Here is a 21,990-nt window from a genome sequence, read left to right as displayed (position 1 = left end):
GCCCAAAGTCAAACAGCTATTATAAAACCAGAACCCAAATTCTTCCCACTCCTAATAAAACGCTGTTGCCACCCTCTATTCTGCCACTAATATCTGGAACCAATTATGAATCCTCCTACTTCCACCTCTGTGTCTCTCAAGCCAAAGGGAGCTGATTCATTTTCAGTGAGGAAGTTCCAGAATTCCTCAAGTCAAATTCCCTCAAACCATCGCAAGCTCCCTTTGCTCTCAAGAGACAGACCCTGACTCAGTCCACAAGCATTACTTTAGCAAGAATTTAAAAGCTATACAGAGTTTTAAGGTTTGCAAAGCACTTTATAAAAATGATCACATTTCATACTCACAACAATCCGGGGAGGTAAGTGCTATTATTATCCAAATTTTTGGCAGAGGCAAAGAGAGGCAGAGAGAACTGAAGTGATTTGCCCACAGTCACACAGAAGATGAGATGGACAGACAGTGTCATGGAAACAACGAACATGAACTTGGACCGACTTAGGGAAATGGTGGAGGATGGAAGGGCCTGGCGCTATGGTCCATGGGGGTCTTGAAGAGGCAAACACGACTGAACAGCTCGTGTCTGAGGCGCAATCTGAATTGAGGTCTCCCTAAGAAGTCCCACTCTGTGGTTCGGGTCTCCCTTTCTTTCTATAACTCTGCCCAGGAGGCGCCCCGCCCCCCAGTTCCTTGCCACCATCCGGAGCCCCAATCCACTAGGTCCGGTCCCCAGCAAATTTCTTTCCCCTTTGGTTACCCGGAGGCGGTAGCTAGCTTCGCCTCAACCTCCCTCCTCTCTTCAGCTCCCTCCCTGGAAGACAGCCACCCCTCCCCCCTCAGCTCTCCTCTCGAGGCGGTCCACGTACGCCCCCTCCTCCCCTTCTACTGCTAACTGCAGCCCCTTCCCCTCGGCCGCTGGCCCGGGGCACAGGCCTCTCTCAGTCCCCACCCCTCGCTAGGTATGGCTCCGCCCCTTCTGGCTCCCGCAGCCCCCTTCCCTCCTCTACCCTCTGGGCTTGGCGGGGTAGGGTCCCGGGCGCCCCCTCCCTTTCCCCTTCTCTCCCCCCCACCCCCCATGCTCGTGCTCGAGCTCGAGGTAGGCGGAGCCCAGGTCTCGCGGGGGGGCGGGGGCTGGAGGCGGGGCGGCCGCGGCAGGTGAGCGGGCGGGGGAGGGAAGGCTCCAGCTGCGGCGGGGAGCCGCGGACGCCCCCTCCCCCCTTCCCGCCCGCCCCTCCCTCGCTCCTCCCGCCTCTCCCGCCCCTCCCTCCCTTTCCGCCGCCGAGAGGAGGCGGCGCCCGAGCGCCAGGAGCCCCGGGAGCCGGAGGAGGCGGCAACGGCGGCTGCGGCCTCGCGGCATCGGCGGCGGCGGCTCCGGGTCCCTCCGCCCAGGCCGGGCCGGGCCGGGCCCGCGATGCAGCCGGCGTGGCCCCGCTGAGGGAGGCCCGCCCGCCCGGGGAGCCAACATGCGGAGCGGCGAGGAGCTGGACGGCTTCGAGGGCGAGGCCTCGAGCACCTCCATGATCTCGGGGGCCAGCAGCCCCTACCAGCCCACCACGGAGCCCGTGAGCCAGCGCCGCGGGCTGGGCGGCCTCCGCTGCCACCCCGACTACCTGCGCCGCGCCCCGGGCCGCCTCAAGCTCGCCCAAGTGGTACGTGTCGCGACCCGGGGGCCGAGAGCCGGGAGGACCCCCCCCCCCTCCCCAGCCGGCCCCGCTCCCTGACCCGGGAGGAGTCCCCAGAATCAGCCCCTCTCCCGAACCCGGGGGGACCCCCCGAGCCGGCCCTGCTGCCTGACTCGGGGGGATTCCCTCTGAGCCAGTCCTACTCCCCGACCCCGAACCAGCCCAACTCCCTAACCTGGTGGATCCCCCCCCCCCAGCCAGCCTCGCTCCCTGACCGGGGGGGATCCCCCCAGAATCAGCCCTGTTCCCCCCGACCGGGGGGTGGACCCCCCGAGCCAGCGCCCCCTGAACGCGACCCCTGTAAGCCGGACGGAGTCCCCCCTCCTAGCCAACCCTGCCCCCAAGTCAAGGGATTGCCCTCCCCCTAACCCTGCACTAGCCAAGGGGACCCCCTACTCCGCAGTCCTGCGCAAGAACTCAACCCTGTCGATGTCCCTGCCTGAGGCAAAGGATCCTTATCCCAGCACTGTCCGAGCTAGAGTTCTCCTCCCCGGCCCCCACTCCCCCCTTCATCCAGCCAGATGATTTCCCCCAAACATGGGAGTACCACCCCCTTGCCCCTGCAAGGGGTCCCCATTCTGGCCAAATGGTGTTCTCCCATTCCTCTTCCCTCCCCCCAAGACATCGGTTTTTGCTTCCTCCCCACAGCCAACCACTAGAATAAGGTCTCCCTCCCTCCCCACTCCCCAGGAAGATTCCCCCCCCCCATGGGTTCCTTTCCTTGTATTCTCTTTAGGTCTTGTTGTCTTGCCCTCCAAGGCAACTGGGTCTTCTCTCTTCAGATACTTCCCTCCGCTCCCCCACCCTCACCCCGGGCCCCATCTTCCATTCTCCCTTTCTCATTCCCAGTACCCATCCTCTTGGTGTCACAAATAAGGAAACTGAGCCTCAGCCAGATGAAACGACTGATCCAAAGCCACTCTGTGAATCATTGGCAGAACTGGGAGTGGCGACTCTTCACTATCGTGATACCTTCTTTAGCCCTGCTACCTGTGAATTTTCCTTTAGGGTAGTCCCTAAGGAGACTCTACAGTTGGTGCCTTTTGTAGTTTCTTCACATCTGGGTCCAGGCAGGGCACACCCAGTCCTCTTCCTCCTCCTCCTCCTCCTCTTCCTCCTCCTCCTTCCAGTGGGCACCCGTCCCATTCTGCCTTCTTTAGGCCTGTTCTTTTCTGCAACGAGTTGCAAAACAACCTGAAGTGGAGTAGCTAGGCTTAAAGCCCCCGTGGAGAGCAACCTTTTCCTTAGATGTTCTGTGCCTCTCTGCCCGGTTCCGAGGTCTGTTCTTCCTCATGCTTCTACAACAGATAGTACTCTTACTGACAGCAGGGATCAGTTTTCAGCTGCGTTTTCAGCTGCGTTTTAAGCGCTCTTCCTTTCCACTCATTAACAGTCTCCAGGGTCAGACTTCAGCCCAGCTTGTGAAGTAAACACCCGGTAAAGGAAGCTTATTTTTCTTTTGGTCTCCTCCTAGGCACAAACATCTTTCTTCACTGCCTTGCTTCTTCCTCACTTCTGTTTTTTTCTTCCATTTCCATATAGCCGAAGCCCTGCCGGTTTCCCCTTCCAGGTGCCAGTGTCTAACTGGCTCATGGACAATCCAGATCCTGTACTTAAGGTGTCATCTTCATCGAGCCCTATCTTCTGTTTCAAGAAGCCTTCCCAGCCAAATCAGCACTTCTTTTACCTTGAATTTCTATACCTTTGAATTGTTGTTCAGTTGTTTTGTGCATTTATTGGGAAGGTAGCTGTGGTCTAATGGAAAGAGCCCTGAATTTGGCATGTAGTTCTGTTGCTTACCTGTGTGGCCTTGGTCTGGACACGCCCTTGTACCGTGCTTGTTTCCTCCTCTGTAAAATGAGAGGACTGGGGAGGGGGGGTCTCTCTAAAGTTCTATCCCATACCCTCCTTCCCTCTAAATCCTGTGACAGTAATGGTTGTTTGTGGTAGTGACAAAGAATCTGTTTGCAACATAGGATACTTAACTATACCCAGCGTTTTGGTTTTTCTAAGTGTTGAGTGCCTTGTGCTTTACAAGCATTCCTTGGGAATAATACAATTTGTCAGCACCTTTAAATAAAGATCTCAGGATTGTAGATAGCACAGTTACTGAGTAATGGTTATCTCCTCTGTGTGGAAGAACACATTCTCCTGAGGCCCTGCAGAAATGTTTGAAAGGTTTTAAAGAAAGAAAATGGGGCTACCTTTGAATTTAGCATAGACTTTATGTGGTAAAAGTTGAAATGTTTACCAAGATTGATTAGGTCTCTTTGCTGTGTGTATATTATTGATGAGGGTGGATTGGGAATTGGGAAGGAAGACAGGTATGCATTCCTTTTTTTAATTTTTATTTTTTTTAGTGAGGCAATTGGGGTTAAGTGACTTGCCCAGGGTCACACAGCTAGTAAGTGTTAAGTGTCTGAGGTCGGATTTTGAGCTCAGGTACTCCTGACTCCAGGGCTGGTGCTCTATCCACTGCGCCACCTAGCAGCCCCTGCATTCCTTTTGAAAAGACTTAAATTAGTTGTATGAGCAGAAGTTAATGAAGTAACCCAGCACTTGGGCCACTTGGGCAATTGGAATACATGAGCCATATTAAATGACTTGAATTATTTGCCCTGTGGATTTTTGCAAATAAATAAGATACTGTAACTGGGAAACTTGAACCAGCCACCTGAAATAGCTTGTTTAAAATGATGCTCAGCATCACTTTATTCCTGAGGTGGTTTTTTTTAGCAGTAATTTAAGTAATTCAAAAAATCTACTTAAGACCAGAAATTGAAGCTAATAGTATTTATTATTGCATTTTGGTAGGGTGATATTGCACCATGCCAGTGGGTATGTCAGAGCTGTGTTTTGTTTTGGCCACAGAGAATCTCACCCTTTTTGCCATGCAACTTTATAGTTATTTGTCTGATCTCGGGAGTGGGGACACGGAAGTATGGATGATGGGATGGAAGGGTCAGAGGCAATTAGACAGGTTTAGAGATCTCAGGCTTTACTCAACAAATTCAATTAAACAACTGATGTATAGCAACAAGAACACAGAATTTGGAGTAAGATGACCTGGGTTTTATCTTGGCTCTGTATGACTTTGTCATGTTACTTCCCCTCTCTGGGCCTGAGTTTCCTCCAACATAAAAAGAGATGGAACTAGATACTGCCTCAAGTTCATTCTGTTTCTAAGTCCTGTGCTTCTATGAATAATCTAAATGTTTATTATGTGCAAGACCTCTCTGTGCCCAGGGGATCATACTTGCTTTTCTTCTTACTAGTTATGTGACCTTGGGCAATTCAATTAACCATTCTGGGGCCTCAGTTTTATCATTTGTAAATCAAAGGGATTGTACTAGATAACCTCTAAATATTTGATCCTATGAATATAAAGAAGTAAGACAGTTTTTTCACACCAGCAACTTACTTTCTTAGGGGCATAAAAGGATAGGGTTCGAGTCTTTTTTTCCCCCAAGGACAACTTATAGGTTCTTAAAAAAAAGTAGCATTGTTGTTAAGGTAAGCATTAGCCAGGTGGCATGGTGGATAGAGTGCTGGACTTGGAGTAGGAAGGCCTAAGTTCAAATCCAGCTTTAGGGACTTACTAGTTCTGTGACTCAGGGCAAGTCATTTAACTTCTGTTTGCCTCTGGTTCCTTATCAGTAAAATAGAAAAAAATCGTAGCTTCTACATCCTGGGGTTGTTTAATGAGCTAATATTTGTAAAGCACTTTGCAACCCTTAAAGCAATATAGACATGCTAGCTATTATTGTTTTTAATTGTGTAATTATAATAATAAATTATAGAATTATAATGTAAATGTAATATTATAGAATTATAATAAAGTGAAATATACTAGGTTAAAAAGAAAAGTCTAGAAAAACACTGAGGTTAGATAGAAGAAAGATAACTTGAAGCTGAATGATATGGGAAGGCTTTATGTAGGAGGTGCATTCAAAACTAGGCCTTGAAGAAACCAAATTGGGTGGGAAGTCAATGCTAAGTGTAGGAGATAGCATGAATGGGAGATTCGGGAGAGGACAGAATGGAGAACAATTATTAGTAGGTTTGCTGGGGATGAAAGTATAAAGGGAAATAGTTAGCCATAAGGCTAAAAAGGTAAGTGATGTGGAAGCCAAAGTATGGAGAATGCTTTTGAGAAAACAAACCCTACATAAAATTAGTTAAAACTCAACCCCATCATCACAGAATAGTAATGCTAACTTCATTGTGTATTATTTCCAACCTTTTTAGAGAGGTCTTATATATTGGTTAAAACAAGCCATATTGGCTCATATTCTTTATATCAGTAGCCTCGTCAGTCCTTTCTTAGCTGTTGAATAAGAATGAGCTATGATGTGGGCATCTAACAGTCATCTTGCCAGAGTACCAGCAAACGCACATTTCAGGGTTAAGGGCAAAAACCAGAAACCAAATTTGGACTTAGTTTCTAAAATAGAGGACTGGAATGAAAGAGGGAGCAGACTTATTTTGTGGTCCCTCAGAGAGTAGGGAGAGAAGCTGTAAAGGATAGCGGGAGTTGGCTCAGTGTGTGTGTGTGTGTGTGTGTGTGTGTGTGTGTGTGTGTGTGTGTGTGTGTGTGTGTGTGTGTGAGAGAGAGAGAGAGAGAGAGAGAGAGAGAGAGAGAGAGAGAGAGAGAGAGAGAGAAGGATCGAGATTGGTTTCTAGTGGTTGGTGGTCTATGAACTTGGAGTGGGCTTCCTCAGCCAAGAGAAAGAACCTTGCCATCACTTCCAGGTTCCTTACTGGAAGGTGCCCTGAAGAGGTGTGGATGACCCCTGGTTGGGGGATGCCCCAGAGGGGAGACACATTGCCAGGAGGATTACATGAGACACCCTTTGAGGTCCCTTACAAATCTAAGGCTGTGGCACTGCCAAACTTGATGCAGGCTGGTTGTGCCTTGGCCCCCCCAGTTTGGGAAAGGGTTTTTCAATGCTCTGCTGTTTGGGCTCTTTCCATTTTAGCTCTCTGTAAGGGACAGTGAAAACAACTCCCATTCCCCTTTATCTAGGCCCTGGGAATACAAACAAATGCAATTCTACTAGAGGGATAGAGCATATCCACAGCTAAATAAAGGTAGGGCGACTTAAGAAAAAGATATAGTTATGGGGGCAGCTAGGTGGCGCAGTGGATAGAGCACTGGCCTTGGAGTCAGGAGGACCTGAGTTCAAATCCGGCCTCAGACACTTGACACTTACTAGCTGTGTGACCCTGGGCAAGTCACTTAACCCCAATTGCCTCACTAAAAAAAAAAAAAAGATACAGTTACTGGTATTGGGGGGGAGGGGCAGACAGCAATCCTCACACTAAGGGAAATAGGAAATAGGGAAAGTCAAGGCTTAGCACAAACATTACCGAAGGTTGATATGAAGAGGGAAGTAAATAAAGGCGTGAGGGAGGGGCAGGCTTGGATGCCTGGTGGGAGTATAGGATGTAATAGGTAATGTCAGAGCAAGCAGACAGGCATTTATTAAGGGTCTACTATGTGCTAGCTACTGTGCTAAACACTGGGGGTACCAGGTTCTCCTGTCCAGGAACCCACAGTTTAGTGGGGGAGGCAACAGACAAAGAACCATGTATAGACTAGAGATACTGGGTGTCCCAAAAGTCTTAGTGCAGTTTAAAGTTATTAAAAATGTAAGATTTCTGCCAAGATTTATAAGATAACTTCAGAGTGAAAGCACCAGCATTAAGGGAGGATGGGAAAAGCTTCTTGCAGAAGGTCCTTTTAGCTGAGACCTGAAGGAGTCCAGGGAAGCCAGTAGTGTGGGCATGGGGGCCAGCCAGTGAAAGGAGAGTCCTCCTGTGTAGGAGGGTCCTCCAGGGAGGCCAGGGGAGGGAGGCGTTAAGTAAGAAGACTGGAAAGACAGGAGTAGGTAGGTTTTCCATGTGATCCTTGAGGTCATAGGGAGCCAGCAGAGGTTCCTGCATGGGGATGGGGGTGACAAGGTCAGACTCGTCCTTTAGAAAGATCACCTTGTTGGCTGAGTGAAGGGGAGGAGGAAGAGCCTTGAAGGTAGTGATGGTTATTAGCCTGATAAAGGGTCCAGAGCCAGCTTGTGAAGGGCTTTCAATACCTAACGAGGAGCTGACCTTTGGTGTTTTAACCAAAGGGCAGCCAAGAGAAAGCTGGAGAGGCAGAGGAAGCAGAGGAGGGAGGCTGAAAATGGTACCCAGTAGGACTGAGCATCGAGGGCTGGACTTTGGTCATCATGCATCTTCCATTGTTACTTCTTTCCAAGTCACTCTAGTTGTGAATCTTTTCTTCTGCCTCCAGATTATTCTGTATTTGTTGTGTGGTTGTGTATGTCCATGTTCTTTGGCCCACCCCCCTTTCCCCCTGCAAGGACTGAAGCACTGTTACAATTTTGAATTTGTAGCTAGAGCAGTTCTTGGTATACAGTAGACATTTAATAAAATGCTTGTTGAATGAATATTTGTTGATGGTGATCATGTTTCTGTTACTTGAGAAGAATTGAAAAGTTAGGGCTAAGCTAACATTTATCTTCTTAATATGGTCTTAGTTTTTTCAAAGTTATGTAGCTAAAGTATTAGACCTTATAAAGAGGCCCCCAGGAAAAAGTGGTGTTCAGTCTTTCCCTCGGATCTGCTTGTTACTCTGTTGACAGTATTTAGATCATTTCATAGGTTATTGGGAAATATAGAAATAATGACCAGGTCAGCAGGGGCCTAGCACAGTTCCCTGCACATACCTCAATAAAGGCTGAATAGTTCCAGCTCAGCCAATAAAGGTAAGTCATTTCCTTTTCAAGGTCTTGGCTTCCTCTTTCATAAAATGAGGGGGTCGGAATGAAATGTCCCCAAGGACCCTTCTAGCCTTTTATGAATTGTGTCATATATATATGTCATATAGAACTGCTCAGACAGTCATAAAACAACATCCTGACTATAGCGATCTTGCTTCTTTGTCTGAAGAGCTTGAAAGAAATTGGGGATGGTAAAAGTGGGAATTGTTATGTGAGACATAAACACAGTCCCTAACCTCAAGGCTACATGGGAAATAGTTAAATCAAAGGCAATATATTGATGTTAAATTCATGTTACATTAGATGCTACAAACTTAAAAGAGAAGTCAGTGAGGATTGGAATAGTTGGTGGAGGATTCATGAGAGGGCTGGCCCTTAAAAGATGGGGAGGGGATTCAGGGAAGCATGAGTAGTATCTTGTATATTAAAGGCAAAAGCCAAATATAATAATGTAATGAGACAGTCCGGTAGAGTAGAAGAACCCTCATGTTGGAGCCAGGATGCCTGGGTTCAGGTCTCAGCTTTGACACAGGGTACTTAATACTTTTGTCATTCTCTTGTGTTCCTGGGCAAGTAATAATTATAATTATAACCTGAAGTGAAAGTGTTGCAAACATGTAGGAAGAAAAGCTAGAAACAATGTCCCCTTTAGTAAACCTTAGTTATTTATTTATTTTAATGGTTCAAGTAGGAAACAGCAACTTTTGCTTAGGAGGCAGCTTTTTATGTTTGGAGGGGGAGAGAGAGAGCTGGCTTTGCCTGGCATTCTACTCAGTAAATATTGGATAAAAAATAGGGAATGTGGTTGTTGAAATTGTGCAGTGACTGCAGTTTGCAAAGAGATTGTCACACTCCTCTCTAAGCGATCTTTTCAGTTAAGTTTATTGTAATAGATGTATGTTGAGTTCTGTGTACAACAGGAGGGCAGAGTGCATACGTATAGTGCTGAGCATAGAATCAGGAGGATTTGAGTTCAAATCCAGACTCAGACACTAAGTAGCTGTGTGACTCTGGACAAGTCACTTAACTGTTGTGCTTCAGTTTCTTCATCTGTTGTGAGGATAACATACTTTAAAGTGTTTTGCACAACTTAAAACTACATAAATGCTGGCTATTATAACTGCATTATACTAGGTGCTGGGGAAATACAATATTTAACATTTTTTTTAAATTTGAATTTTATTTTTTTTCCAAATTACATGTAGAAACAAGTTTTGACATCAATTTTTTTAAACTTTGTGTTCCAACTTCTCTTCCTCCCTCCCTTCCCCCCAAGAACTAAAGGAATTCAATATAAGTTATACATGAGTAGTCATGCAAAACATCTCCACATTAGCCAGGTTGTGAAAGAAAACAGACAAAAAGAAAAATTCAGATTAAGGAACTATCAAAAAAATATTCTTCAGTCTGTTTTCAGATACCATCAGTTCCTTCTCTGTAGATAGATTGCAATTTTCATAAGTCTTTCAGAGTTATCTTGGATCTTTGCATTGCTGAAAATAACCAAGTCATTCACAGCAGATTATCTTACATTGTTGCTGTTATTTTGTATACAGTTCATTTTACTCTTCATCAGTTCATGTAGGTTTTTCCAGGTTCTTCTGATAGCATTCAACACTCATTCTTTTTTTTTTTTTTTTTTTTGGTGAGGCAGTTGGGGTTTAGTGACTTGCCTAGGGTTACACAGCTATTGTTAAGTGTCTGAGGTTGGAAATGAACTCAGGTCCTCCTGACTCCAGGGCCAGTACTCTATCCACTCTAGCCACTGCGCCACCTAGCTGCCCCCAACACTCATTCTTATTAAAAAACACTTTAAAATATAGATATAAATGGATTTTTCCATAAAGTATAAGAAACATCTATCTAAAACCATCAATAAGCATTTTTTGTAACAGGGATAAGCCAGAAGCCTTCACAATAAAATCAGAACTGAAATAAGGATGCCCATTATCACCAATATTATTCAATATTGTACTAGAAATGTTAGCAATAGCAATAAAAGAAAAAAAGAAATGGAAGGAATCATAATGGGCAATGAGGAAATAAAACTCTTTTTGCAGATATGATGGTATATTTGGAAAATCCTAAAGATTAACTAAAAAATTGGTTGAAACAATTTTAGCAAAGTAGGATATAAAATAAACCCATATAAATTATCAGCATTTCTATTTATCACCAACAAAGTCTTGCAAGAAGATATAATAAGAGATGTTTCATTTAAAATAAACATAGACAATATAAAATACTTGGGAGCATACTTGTGAAGACAAACCCCAAAACTATATGAATGTAACTATAAAACACTTTTTATACAATTAAAGTCATATTTAAATAATTGGAGAAATAACCAATTGTTCATGGATGGGTTGAGCCAATATAATAAAAATGACAATTCTACCTAAATTAATCTACTTATTCAGTGCCATCCCAATTAAACTGCCAAAAATTATTTTGTTGAGCTAGAAAAAATTAGTAACAAAATTCATTTAGAAGAAAAGATCACTATTAAAAGAACTAATAAAAAAATGTCAAGGAGGAGATCTAGCAGTACCATATCTTTTAAGTGTGTTATAACAATTATTAAAACTATCTCATATTGGCTAAGAAATAGAATGGTGGATTAGTGTAACAGAGCAGGTATATAATACACAGTAGTAAATGATTATAGTTTGATAAATATAAAGATTTAAGCTTTTGTGATAAGAACTCACTATTGGTAAAAATTGCTGAGAAAACTGGAAAACAATTTGACAGAGACTAGGTATAGAGCAATATCTTACACCATTTACTAGTATGAGGTCAAAATGGATATATGACCTAGACATGAAGGGAGATATCATAAGTAAATTAGAGAATGGAACATATTATCTACCAGATTTATGGATAGTAGAATTATGAAAAAAACCAAAAAGATAACATTGTGGGATATAAGATGGATAATTTTGATTATATTGAATTAAAGAGGTTTTGTACAAAGAAGACTAATGTAGCCAAGCAAGATTAGAAGGAAAGCAGAAAATTGGGGAATTGTTTTTTACAGAAAGTTTTTATGATAAAGGCCTCATATCACAAATATATAGAGAACTGAATCCGATTTAAAGATAGGAGTCATTCCCCAACTGAGAAATGGTTAAAGGATATGGACAGTTTTTGGAAGAAGAAATCAAAGAAATCAGATCATATGAGGAAAATGACAAAAACTGGAACACTAATAAACTGATCTGATCATTCCGGAGAGCAATCTGGAATTATGCCCAAGAGTTATAAAACTGTGTATACCCTTTGACTTAGCAATACCATTATTAGGTCTGTTTCCCAAGGTGATGAGGGAAAAAGGAAAAGGACCTCTATGTTCTAAAATATTTATAGCATCTTTCTGGTAGCAAAGAACTGGAAACTGGGGGGATGCCCACCAACGGGGGATGGCTGAACAAGCTGTGGCACGTGATTACAAAGAATTAGTATTTCTACAGCATTTTAATATTTGTAAAGAACTCCTTGTAAGAACCCTTTGAAGTAGTTATCACTATTTGTATTTAGCGGCACTTTACAGATTAGGAAACTGAGGCTCAGTGAGATTAAATGCTTGCTGAGGGTTGCACTATGAATAAATGTCAGGGCAGCTAGGTGGCTCAGCGGATAGAGCACTGGCCCTGGATTCAGGAGGACCTGAGTTCAAATCCGGCCTCAGACATTTGACACTTACTAGCTGTCTGACCCTGGGCAAGTCACTTAACCCCAATTGCCTTGCCAAAAAAACAAAACAAAAAGAATGAATAAATGTCAGACTCAGATCTGAATCAAGACCTTCCTGACTCCCTAGTCCAGGGATTTTTTCAGTATAGCATATTGGTTCTCTGAAAAAAGATAGTCACTTACCTCAAGGATATTAGTAGAGTCAATAAGACGTGCCCACAAGTTATTATACTGCAAGTCTAAATGCATAGGCAAGACTCATCCAGAGTGGCCTGTGAGGTTCAGTGGGTGAAGCTGACAGCAGGCATATGCAGGGGTGAGAAGACATGGCTTTATGGGGAAGGTGGCCCCAGAACTGGGTCTTGAAGGAAGGGGAAGGATTTCAGCAAGCCGAGATTGGGGTTTGGAGGGCAGGGGGAAGTTGTTTGAGGGTGTGGAATTCTTTCCAGCCATGAGAAACTGTGTTAGCCAAGGAGCAGGCAGAGGGAGGAAAGTGCAGGGTAAGAAGGAGGGGGAGGCAGAGTGTGTGATGTGGGGTAAAGTAAATCAAGTGAGTTTGGAGCCAAATCACTGAAGGCCCTGAATGGCGGCTAAGGAGTTTGGGCTCTGTTGTGTAGCCACTGGGAGCTGTCAAAAGTTTCTGCCCAGGATCCTACAGGAACAGAGCTGCTATATTAGGTAGATTGCTCCAGTGTGACTCTAAAGAACGTATTGGAGAGCCTAGGAACAGAGACTTTTTTTTTCTTTTTTTTTGCTGGACAAAGAGGGTTAAGTGACTTGCCCAGGGTCACACAGCTAGTAAGTATCAAGTGTCTGAAGCCAGATTTGAACTCAGGTACTCCTGAATCTAAGGGGTAAGGGGCTAAAATTCTAGCTAAACTATCTAAAATCTAATGAGTGGTCGCCATTAAATTATAAGCTTTAGCAAGAGTATCTAAATGTTTAAGTATTTATTAAAGAGCATTAGGATCAGAGAGAAAGGTAAAAATCTAACTATTTCTAAGAAACCCTATCATCCGACCCACCATGGTGAGGACAGGAACCAAAAAGAAAGACAGCACCCCTTCACCCACATCTGCTTCCTCCTTTGTGTCCTCCTCCCAGAAATGGGAGGCTCCTCAAGTTGATTGGCTGGTGGCCTTGATAGACAGTACCTATGAGCAAATGTCACTTCCTGATGCTAAGGACCATGACCACATGGCTTGCCCTCAGAGGCCTTCTCCTCATGGCGGAGCTTTGCTACAGTAAGTCTCCAGCAGGTGGCACCATTCCAATCATTACAGTCCCCCCTTTGTTTCTTCAAGAAACGGGGTGTTTCCTTGATGAAACAGTCAACAATAACAGAATATGGTCTCTTAGAAATAGTTAGATTTTTACCTTTCTCTCTGATCCTCATGCTCTTTAATAAATACTTAAACATTTAAATACTCTTGCTAAAGCTTGTAATTTATTGGCGACCACTCATTAGATTTTAGATAGTATAGCTAGAGTTTTAGCCCCTTACAAAGACCAGTGCTCCATCCACTGCGCCACCTCGCTGCCCCCTGGAACAGAGACTTCAACGCTGCATTTCTGCTGACTTCAGTTTCTTCTTCTGGGAATGGCTTTGACCAGATACTATCTGAGTTCCCTCCCAGCTCTATGTAAGGGGGGCAGGGATTGTTATCTTAATTTGCAAAGGAAGAAACTAAGGGAAGGAAACGGTGCAAGTTGCCTAAGTCACATCAAGTGAGTAGAGGAACTGGGATTTAAATACTGATCTTTTTTGCCATGGAATGAGTACTGGAGGTAGAGTCCAAGGGTCTGCCTTCAAACCCTGACTTTGTCCCCATGTGACCTTTGATAACTTACTTGGTTTCTTTGGGCCTCAATTTCCTCTTCCGTAAAATGAGGAGGTTGGGCTAGATGGTACCTAAGGTCTAGCCCAACTTGGAAGTTGTAGTTGTTCAGTCATTTTCAGTCATGTTCAACTCCTTGGGGACCTGTCTTGGGTTTTCTCTGCAGATCCTGGAGTGGTTTTCCGTTTCCTTCTCCAGCTCATTTTACAGATGAGGAAACTGAGGCAAACAGGGTGAAGTGACTTGCCCAAGATCATACCAGCTAGTAAGTGTCTGAGACCAGATTTGAACTCAGGAAGCTGTCTTCATGACTCCAGGCCCAATCAATGCTCTATCCACTGCATCATCTCATTTCCCAAACTCTAAGTTTATCATCCTACACTTTCAATACACCTTACTGCCCCATAACCAATTAGTAAGTAAACCAATCAATCATTTATTTAAAAATCTACTATAGGGGCAGCTAGGTGGCGCAGTGGATAGAGCACCGGCCCTGGAGTCAGGAGTACCTGAGTTCAAATCCGGCCTCAGACACTTAGCATGTACTAGCTGTGTGACCCTGGGCAAGTCACTTAACCCCAATTGCCTCACTAAAAAAAAATTAAAAAAAAGAAATCTACTATGTGCCAGGCATCTAGGGAACTGTCAATTTTTTTTGTCTCAAATTTAATAAAGGTAGACTGAGGTACAGATTCCAAGCAAGATCAGTTTATTAACAATGATGTGTATAACTGTTGACAAAGTGGGTCAGACTAACAGCCTCAGTAAAGCCAGTGATCCCAATGAGAAGGGGTAGGGGGGCTTCATTACTGACACGTAGGAAAGAAGGAGGTTGTGGCAGTCATGGAATATTACAACTGAGTGTATTTTAAGAAAAGTGAGTTGGCATTCAGGTGGAGCTAATCTCAGCCCTCTCTGACAACTAAGGAATGTTAATTGTATTATGGGACTCATGACATCTTATAATCTTTTCTGGGAAATCAGTACTGTCAGATATGCTGGCCCCCTGGAGGAGATCAACATCTTCCCTCAGTGGATGAGGACAGATCTTTTGGGGGATGGCACCAGGTTACATTGTTGGCACTTAAAGATAACAAGCAGATGTCCCAGAGACTACCAGCATAAGAAATGATTACATTAAAAAAAAACCAACTTAGACTTCTAAACTAACTCAGGGAAAGCCGAATTCCTGAGTTTAACTCAAGGACATAGAAAGGTGACTTTAGTCAGATATTGATTTATAAACATTTATGCATCATAAAATCAATATAGTAAAAACTAGAGGTAGTATTAATTTTGATCTTTTCAGAATCCAGATACTAAAGTGAGATAGTCTCTTCCCTTAGGAAGCTTAAATACTAGTAGGGGTATACAACATGTTCATAGATAAATACAGTAAGCACGTGCGCGCACGCGCACACACACACACACACACACACACGAACTAGGAGAAATCAAGAAAGGCTTCTTGAAGGAAGTGCTAGTTTGTAAAGGGTCACGCTGGATGCATGCAGATCAATTAGGAGGCCATTACAGTAGTCCAGAGAAGAAGCCATAAAGGGCCTAGGGAAGAGTTTTTGTGTGAGTAGAAGGAAGGGGATGGATTTGAGAAATGCTGAGTAGGCTGAAATTGACAAGGCTTGGCAGCTTATTCAAAATGGGGGTGAAGGAGCATGAGGAATTGAGGATTTCTAGATTTTGGACCTAAGTGACCAGAAGAATTGTGGTGACTTCAACAGAAATAGGGATGTTAAAAGAAGGATGAGTGTAGGAGTGTATGTAACGAGTTCTGTTTTGGACATGTAGAGTTGGAGATGCCTAGGAGACATTCAGGTGGAAGTGTGCGGAGACATTGGAGCCCAGGAGAGAGAAAGGGACTGTATATGTAGTGTGAGGAGGGGTGCACATGGAGATGATAGTTAAATCCCTAGGAATTGATGAGATCAGCAAGAAAGAGGGTATAAAGGGAGCGGAAGAGAAGAACCGAGGTCAGAGTTCTGGGGCAAATCCACACAGGGGGCAGAATATAGATGATGAACTTAGAGGGGAGAAACTTCTCTTTAGGGCAGTCCTTGGGAGGAGCAGAGCTGTGGGATAGGGATAGCCTGGAGGCCTTAGAGCTGTCTAGAACTGGGTTGCCATGGGAGACAGTGAGTTTCTCACTGTAGTTGAGTGATCTCTTGTCATGGATGTTAAAACAGATTGGATAATCACTTACTGGGGATGTCATAGATGGAATTTGATAGTTTCTTCCAACTCTGATATCAGAATATCCTATAAATGCATCACTTTGGAATATGACATACAGTCATGAAGTGGTTAAATAAAAAAAAATAAGGCAGTATGTGATTAAGTGCCAAAAGCAGTGGTACAGACCAGTAAATGCAGTAAAGAATTAGTGAGACGTGTGTGGGATGACAAACAGATTGGTCTGCTTGAAACAGGGGCTGTCTTGTGGGAGTGAGAGCTGAGGTTGGAAAGGGGGGAGAAAGCAGTTGATTGAGTGTCTTGAATGTGAAGTCAAGGATACTGGATTTGATGTGATGGTGGCAGATAGCCAGGCTGGGGTGAAAGGTAAAACCAACCTAAGTCTAAAGTTATTACTGAATAGTAACTTTCTCAGCTTCTTCCTATGGACCCCACTTATGTTTATGGCCCTGATATTTAATTCAGTAAATATTCATTAAGTAAGTGCCTACTATGTGAAAAGCACTGCAATAGGCATTAGGCACTGTTCTAGGCATATGAAAATAAAATCCCACAAGGAATTTGCATTCTTCTGGGGGAAGACAGTATGTAAACAGGTATGCAAAACCAAGAAACTCTGGGAGGGAGATCACTGGGATGCGTGGGGGTGCTTCAGAGCAGCAGAAGCTTGAGGGTAGCCAGGGGATTCTAGGAAATGGGGATGAGGAAGTCCTTTGGGGGGAAGAGAGGGGCCAAGATAGCCCTTTCTAACTCTCTGAATGAGATAATGAAGCTGGGACTTGGGCTCTGGGTTTATCATCTTTCCTTGTTACTCACTCCCTTCCCATTCCCATGCTGCCCATCCAGCCAATCTTGCTGTATGAAACATCCTTTTTTGGGGGGGTGGGGAGGTTGAGTTGTTTTCCTTTAAGGTGAAAACTTGGAGCTTTTTGTTCTAAGTCCTTCTGACTGTCAGTGAGAAGTTCATAATGTCAGTGAAGACCCGGCTTAATCAGTATTGTGATTGTGTTCCAGGAACACTTATAGTGACTCCAGTTGGGGTGCAATGGACAGTCAAGAAATACTCTTTTTGGCTTAAGAGAACTCATTGAATATGCAATCTAAAAGAATCGATTTAAGGCTCACTGATCACGATTTGCAGCATCAGTGAAGTTCCAGTTCCTTCTCCTTGTTGGGGCTCCTGGCTGTGGGGTGCTGCTCTCCTGCCTCTCTAGCTCCCTGTTGATCTTTCTGTCCGCATTGTTCTGTGCCACCATCTGGCACTGGGTCTTCCTCTCCTGGGGTCAGGGGGCATCCATATGTGTGCTCAGGCCTCTCTCAATACTTTTGTTTTTTTGTTTTTTGTTTTTTTAGAGAGGCAATTGGGGTTAAGTGACTTGCCCAGGGTCACACAGCTAGTTAAGTAAGTGTCTGAGGCCGGATTTGAACTCAGGTCCTCCTGACTCCAGGGCCGGTGCTCCATCCACTGCGCCACCTAGCTGCCCCTACTCAGGCCTCTCTCAAGGGATTTGAAACTACCTTTATGGAGCCTCTCTCTTTTCTCCGTCAGGTCTTGGGCAGTGGTTATGGCTCATTTCCAAGGCTGATCAGCTTTGTATTATCAGCTAATTGGTCCTCATTGCTCCTGAAACTCTGAAGTTGATGGCAGAGCAAAGGCTGAGTGGGTTGGAGAATAGGGATGGCAGCGAGTTCACACCGTGTCAGAGAGTTCACACGCTGTCACAGGACAGAGAGGGCCTTCCCTAGCTCCTGGGACATGCACGGGCACACCTGCTGAACTTAATGAGCTACCCTTGGCAATGATACATGGTTTACTCTCCCCACCTACGATTCTGGTTATTGGTTACATTTATAGGGTGCTTTGTAAACGCGGAAAAAATTTCCTCACAACCAGGATGAAATATAAAGCCCTTCATAACCTGGTTTCCCTCCCCACCCCCACCTCTTTCCAGTGACAGTGAGGGTCCATTTCCAGACTCCCGGTATTTTCACTGGCTGTCCCCATGCCTGGAATGCTTTCCCCTCTCAGCTCTGTCTCCCGGCTTTCCTGATTTCCTTGGCTTCCTTCAAGTCCACATCAGGAAGCTGATCCCCTCAAATCTTAGTGTCTTCCCTCTGTTGATGATTACTTCTACTGATCCTGTCCACAGTTTCTTTGTACACGGCTGTTTGCATGTCATCGCCTCCATTAGACTGTGATCTATTTGAGAGAAGAGACTATTTCGAGTTTTCTGTTTATATCCTTGGAATGTGGCACATACAGTAGCCGCATAAGAAATGCTTTTTCATTCATTCATTCACTCATGCATTCATCTTGCCATGATTTTCATTTGGAGGAGAACAGGCCATTTTGGGACAGTAAAGGCATTCTCCATAATGTACAGTTGACAAGAGCACAGGCAGACACAGACAGACAAGACACACGCGACCTGAGTGACTGGTAACTACACAGGTGAGGCTATGTAAGTCAGACAGGCTGGGGCTCGGCCCACAGGCTGCCGCCTTCTCTGGGCTTGGAGGGCAACACTAGTTCTTTGGTTTCTCTCCCAAGCACCAGCAGCAGTGCTCCCTCCTCTCTCTCTAGGCTTGCCCAGGCTGGGGAGCTCTGCAGTACCAATCTTCGACCTGGTCCCTTGTAGGCTTTTCCCTCTCCTTCTCCAAAACTATAAACACAGTCTAGGAAGCTGCAGGACACTCCTCTCCGACACCACCCCAGCAATGCCTTTACTTAGACCCGGAGCTTGCTTTTTGTCTGTGTTAACTGGTTCCCCAGCAACTGACCCAGCTTGCATAATGATGAGCTGGCCTACTTGCCTTCCTACTTAACCTCCTGTGACTGGGATCATTGATGCTGATTGGATAGTTCCCTGTGAGCTTCTTCCATTCACCTGACACAATGCTTAGTAGTCATAAACCTCTTTGTGCACTTGTCACAGTGGTGTCTTGGAGGGGAATACCCCGCACTGAGTTTAGAATCACAAGACCTGGGTTCCAGTCCCATCTTCCATATTTACAGGCTGTCATGGAACTTCTCTGTTCAAGAAAGATTCTACTACTAGAAGGAAGCATTTTAAAAATCATCAGCTGTTATTATTTCCTCATAGGAATGCTCAGTATTTTAAATGTATTTTAAATTAAATTTATAATTGACCAGAGGTTCTTAGAGATTAAAATGAAGGAGCGCCTTTTGTTTGTAGCCCCTTTGCAATAGCAAGTCTCTTAAAAGACTGGGCATTCCAGGAGGCAGTTTAAAGCCAGAATTAGTAAGTATAGGACTTGGCCATGTGACTTCAGTTTTGATGCCACAACTTTCCAGATCACTGCATAAAAAGTGCCTGACTACCTGTTATACATTTCTTATTTCTTGATTGTCTTGGCACTGGAGATTTATTTTATAACTATAACATAGCTGTAATCTTTCTTAGGCTGGGGCAGTAGTATATTTCACAGTAAGGCATTTCCAAACAAACTAAAACAACAAACTAAAAAAGAAATTCTTGATTTTAGTTTCTAAAAATAATTTTGCCTGTTTTGAAGTAGGGAACCTAGTAATGAATTTTTGGCCGAGGAATGCTAGGACTTTGTAAACATTCCTTTGGTGATATGCAGTAAGTAAACAGTCATTTTTTTAATCGACAGATAGAGTTAAACTGCTACAAATCTGTTAGATTTGCTGGGGTTTAAATGAAAAGCTTTTAGTCCTATTATGTTTAATTTAGTTTTTGTCATTAAATCACTTATCAAGCAATTGATTGTGTGTGATCTGCTGTGGCACGGTACAGATAACCAGACTACTTTTCCCATTGTGGAATGACATACCATGGGATGCTGGGGAGATGAGGAATATGATTTAGAGCCAGGAGAGTCCTTAGATATCTTCTAGCCTAGCCCTGTAATTTTACAGAGGAGGAAACAGTCCCAGAGAGGGGAATAATTTACTTAAGTTCTATAGGAATTGCATCAGTTTCTTTCTACCCAGCATAATTCTTCTAGTCAAGTCCAATCACTTCTTCAAAGCCACTTATTTCATGCCATCTCTCACCCTCCTCAGTACCCTGAAATTGCTCTGTTCTTCTGTCCATCTAGGCTAAGATGTTTAACTTTTCTTTCAACTTCCCTCTCACCTCTTCTACCTAAGTTTGTTTGTCTTCTCCAAATTCCATGCATGTTCCTTTGTCCTACCTCAGTAAGCCATCACAGGTCAAGGATCTTGGAACGTTAGGACTGGATGGGCCTTAGAGATGATCAAATCCAACCTCTTGTGGGGATTCTAATAAGTGGTAAAGCTAGGCATGTCTCCTGACTCCTAGTCCATGTACTTTGTACTACCCCTTCCTGCCTCTCACTGGACACTTCAGCTTGTTAAACTTATCCCTACACTGTGACATCAGGACCTGAACACAATACTCCAGATGAGGTCTGATCATGTCTGAGGACATGATCTAGAGGGACCATCACCTCCATTGTATTTCTGTGGGAGCCAGACCTCTTGAAGCAGCCCAAGATCCCATTGGCCTTTTTGGCTGCCGCATCACACTGCTGACTCTTAACTGTGCTTGAGGTCTAGTAAGCCCTTCTTCCTGTTGGACAAGTCTTCCCCCATCCTGTCCTTTCGAGACTGAATTTTGAGCTTTCATCCCTCTTCAATTGCATCTTGTTGGATTTAGCCCTGTGCTCTAGTTAAGATCTTTTTTGGTTCTGACTGCCATCCCACTGTATTAGCTGTCCTTTCTAGCCTTGTGTCATCTTCAGACTTGATGAGCATAACATCTATGCCTTTATCCCAGTCATTGATAACAAAGTTAACTATTAGCACCATACCAAGCAAGATCTTAATTAAGTACACTCCTTGGGAGTCGTCTTTCCAAGTTCATATCGAACTGTTAATAACTACATCTTGAGTTGGGTCATTTAAACCAGTTCCAAATACATCTAATTCATTACTTTCTAGTCTGAATCTGGTTATTTTTTCTGTAAGAACGAGATACTTCATTAAATCTAGGTAAAATCTAGGTAAACTATATTTGCTGCATTCTTCCATTCTACTAATTTAATTAGCCCTGTTTTAAGAGAGGAAATAAGACCAGTCTGCCATGATCCTATTCTCTTTATTTTTAATTTTTTTGGTTATTCTCTACTTTACAAACATCTTCATATATGAACATTTCTATACTCATAGAAGAACAGATAAAGAGCATTGTAGATGGAAACCATAAATCTCTATTACAGCTTGCATTAAAATACATACATTCAAAGCTGAACTTACTATATTTCCCTCTAAACTTACTGTTAGCTTATGTGCATTAAAAAGTACTATGACATACTCTTTTTTGGTACCCATATCTCTAGTTCTTGTTCCTATTCACATCCTCCTCAAATTAAAAAAAAAATCACAAAACCTCTCATCATGAGCAGAGTTAAGTGAATCCATATATTGACCTCTGCAAATGTATTTCTCAACTGGCCTGAGTCCCTCACGTCTCTGTTAGATGATGGGTAACAAGCTTCACCACTGGTCCTTTAAAGTAGTGGGTTGATCATTGCATTCATCAGAGTTCCCAGGTCCTTCAAAGCTGTTTTTCTTTACAAGATCAAAGTGTAGAAATCTATCTTCTGTTTCTGTTCACTTCACTCAAATCAGTTCATATGGATCTTTCCAGATTTTTCTGATCCATCTCTCTTGTCATTTCTTATGGAGCAATAATAGTCCGTTGCATTCACATACCATGATTTGTTCAGCCATTCCTCAACTGGCAGACATCATGACAAAAATATTATAAATGTTTT

At 43.9% G+C, this 21,990-nt stretch overlaps 1 protein-coding gene across 1 annotated transcript in view; it reads left to right on the top strand.

The window, feature by feature from the left end:
* The first annotated feature begins 1,355 nt into the window (after positions 1–1,355).
* The window catches only part of CMTM4 (CKLF like MARVEL transmembrane domain containing 4), an 86,201-nt gene continuing 65,566 nt past the window's right edge, over positions 1,356–21,990 (top strand). Inside the window, exon 1 of the mRNA XM_043983425.1 lies at positions 1,356–1,646. Coding sequence (XP_043839360.1) covers positions 1,461–1,646 — 186 coding nt within the window. The 5' untranslated portion in view covers positions 1,356–1,460. The remainder of the gene's footprint in view (positions 1,647–21,990) is intronic.

This window comes from Dromiciops gliroides, chromosome 2, assembly GCF_019393635.1.
Source record: "Dromiciops gliroides isolate mDroGli1 chromosome 2, mDroGli1.pri, whole genome shotgun sequence".
Taxonomy (NCBI): Eukaryota; Metazoa; Chordata; class Mammalia; order Microbiotheria; family Microbiotheriidae; genus Dromiciops; species Dromiciops gliroides.
The sequence above is the reverse complement of the archived record's forward strand: the minus strand, read 5'-3'. Positions and strand labels throughout refer to the sequence as shown.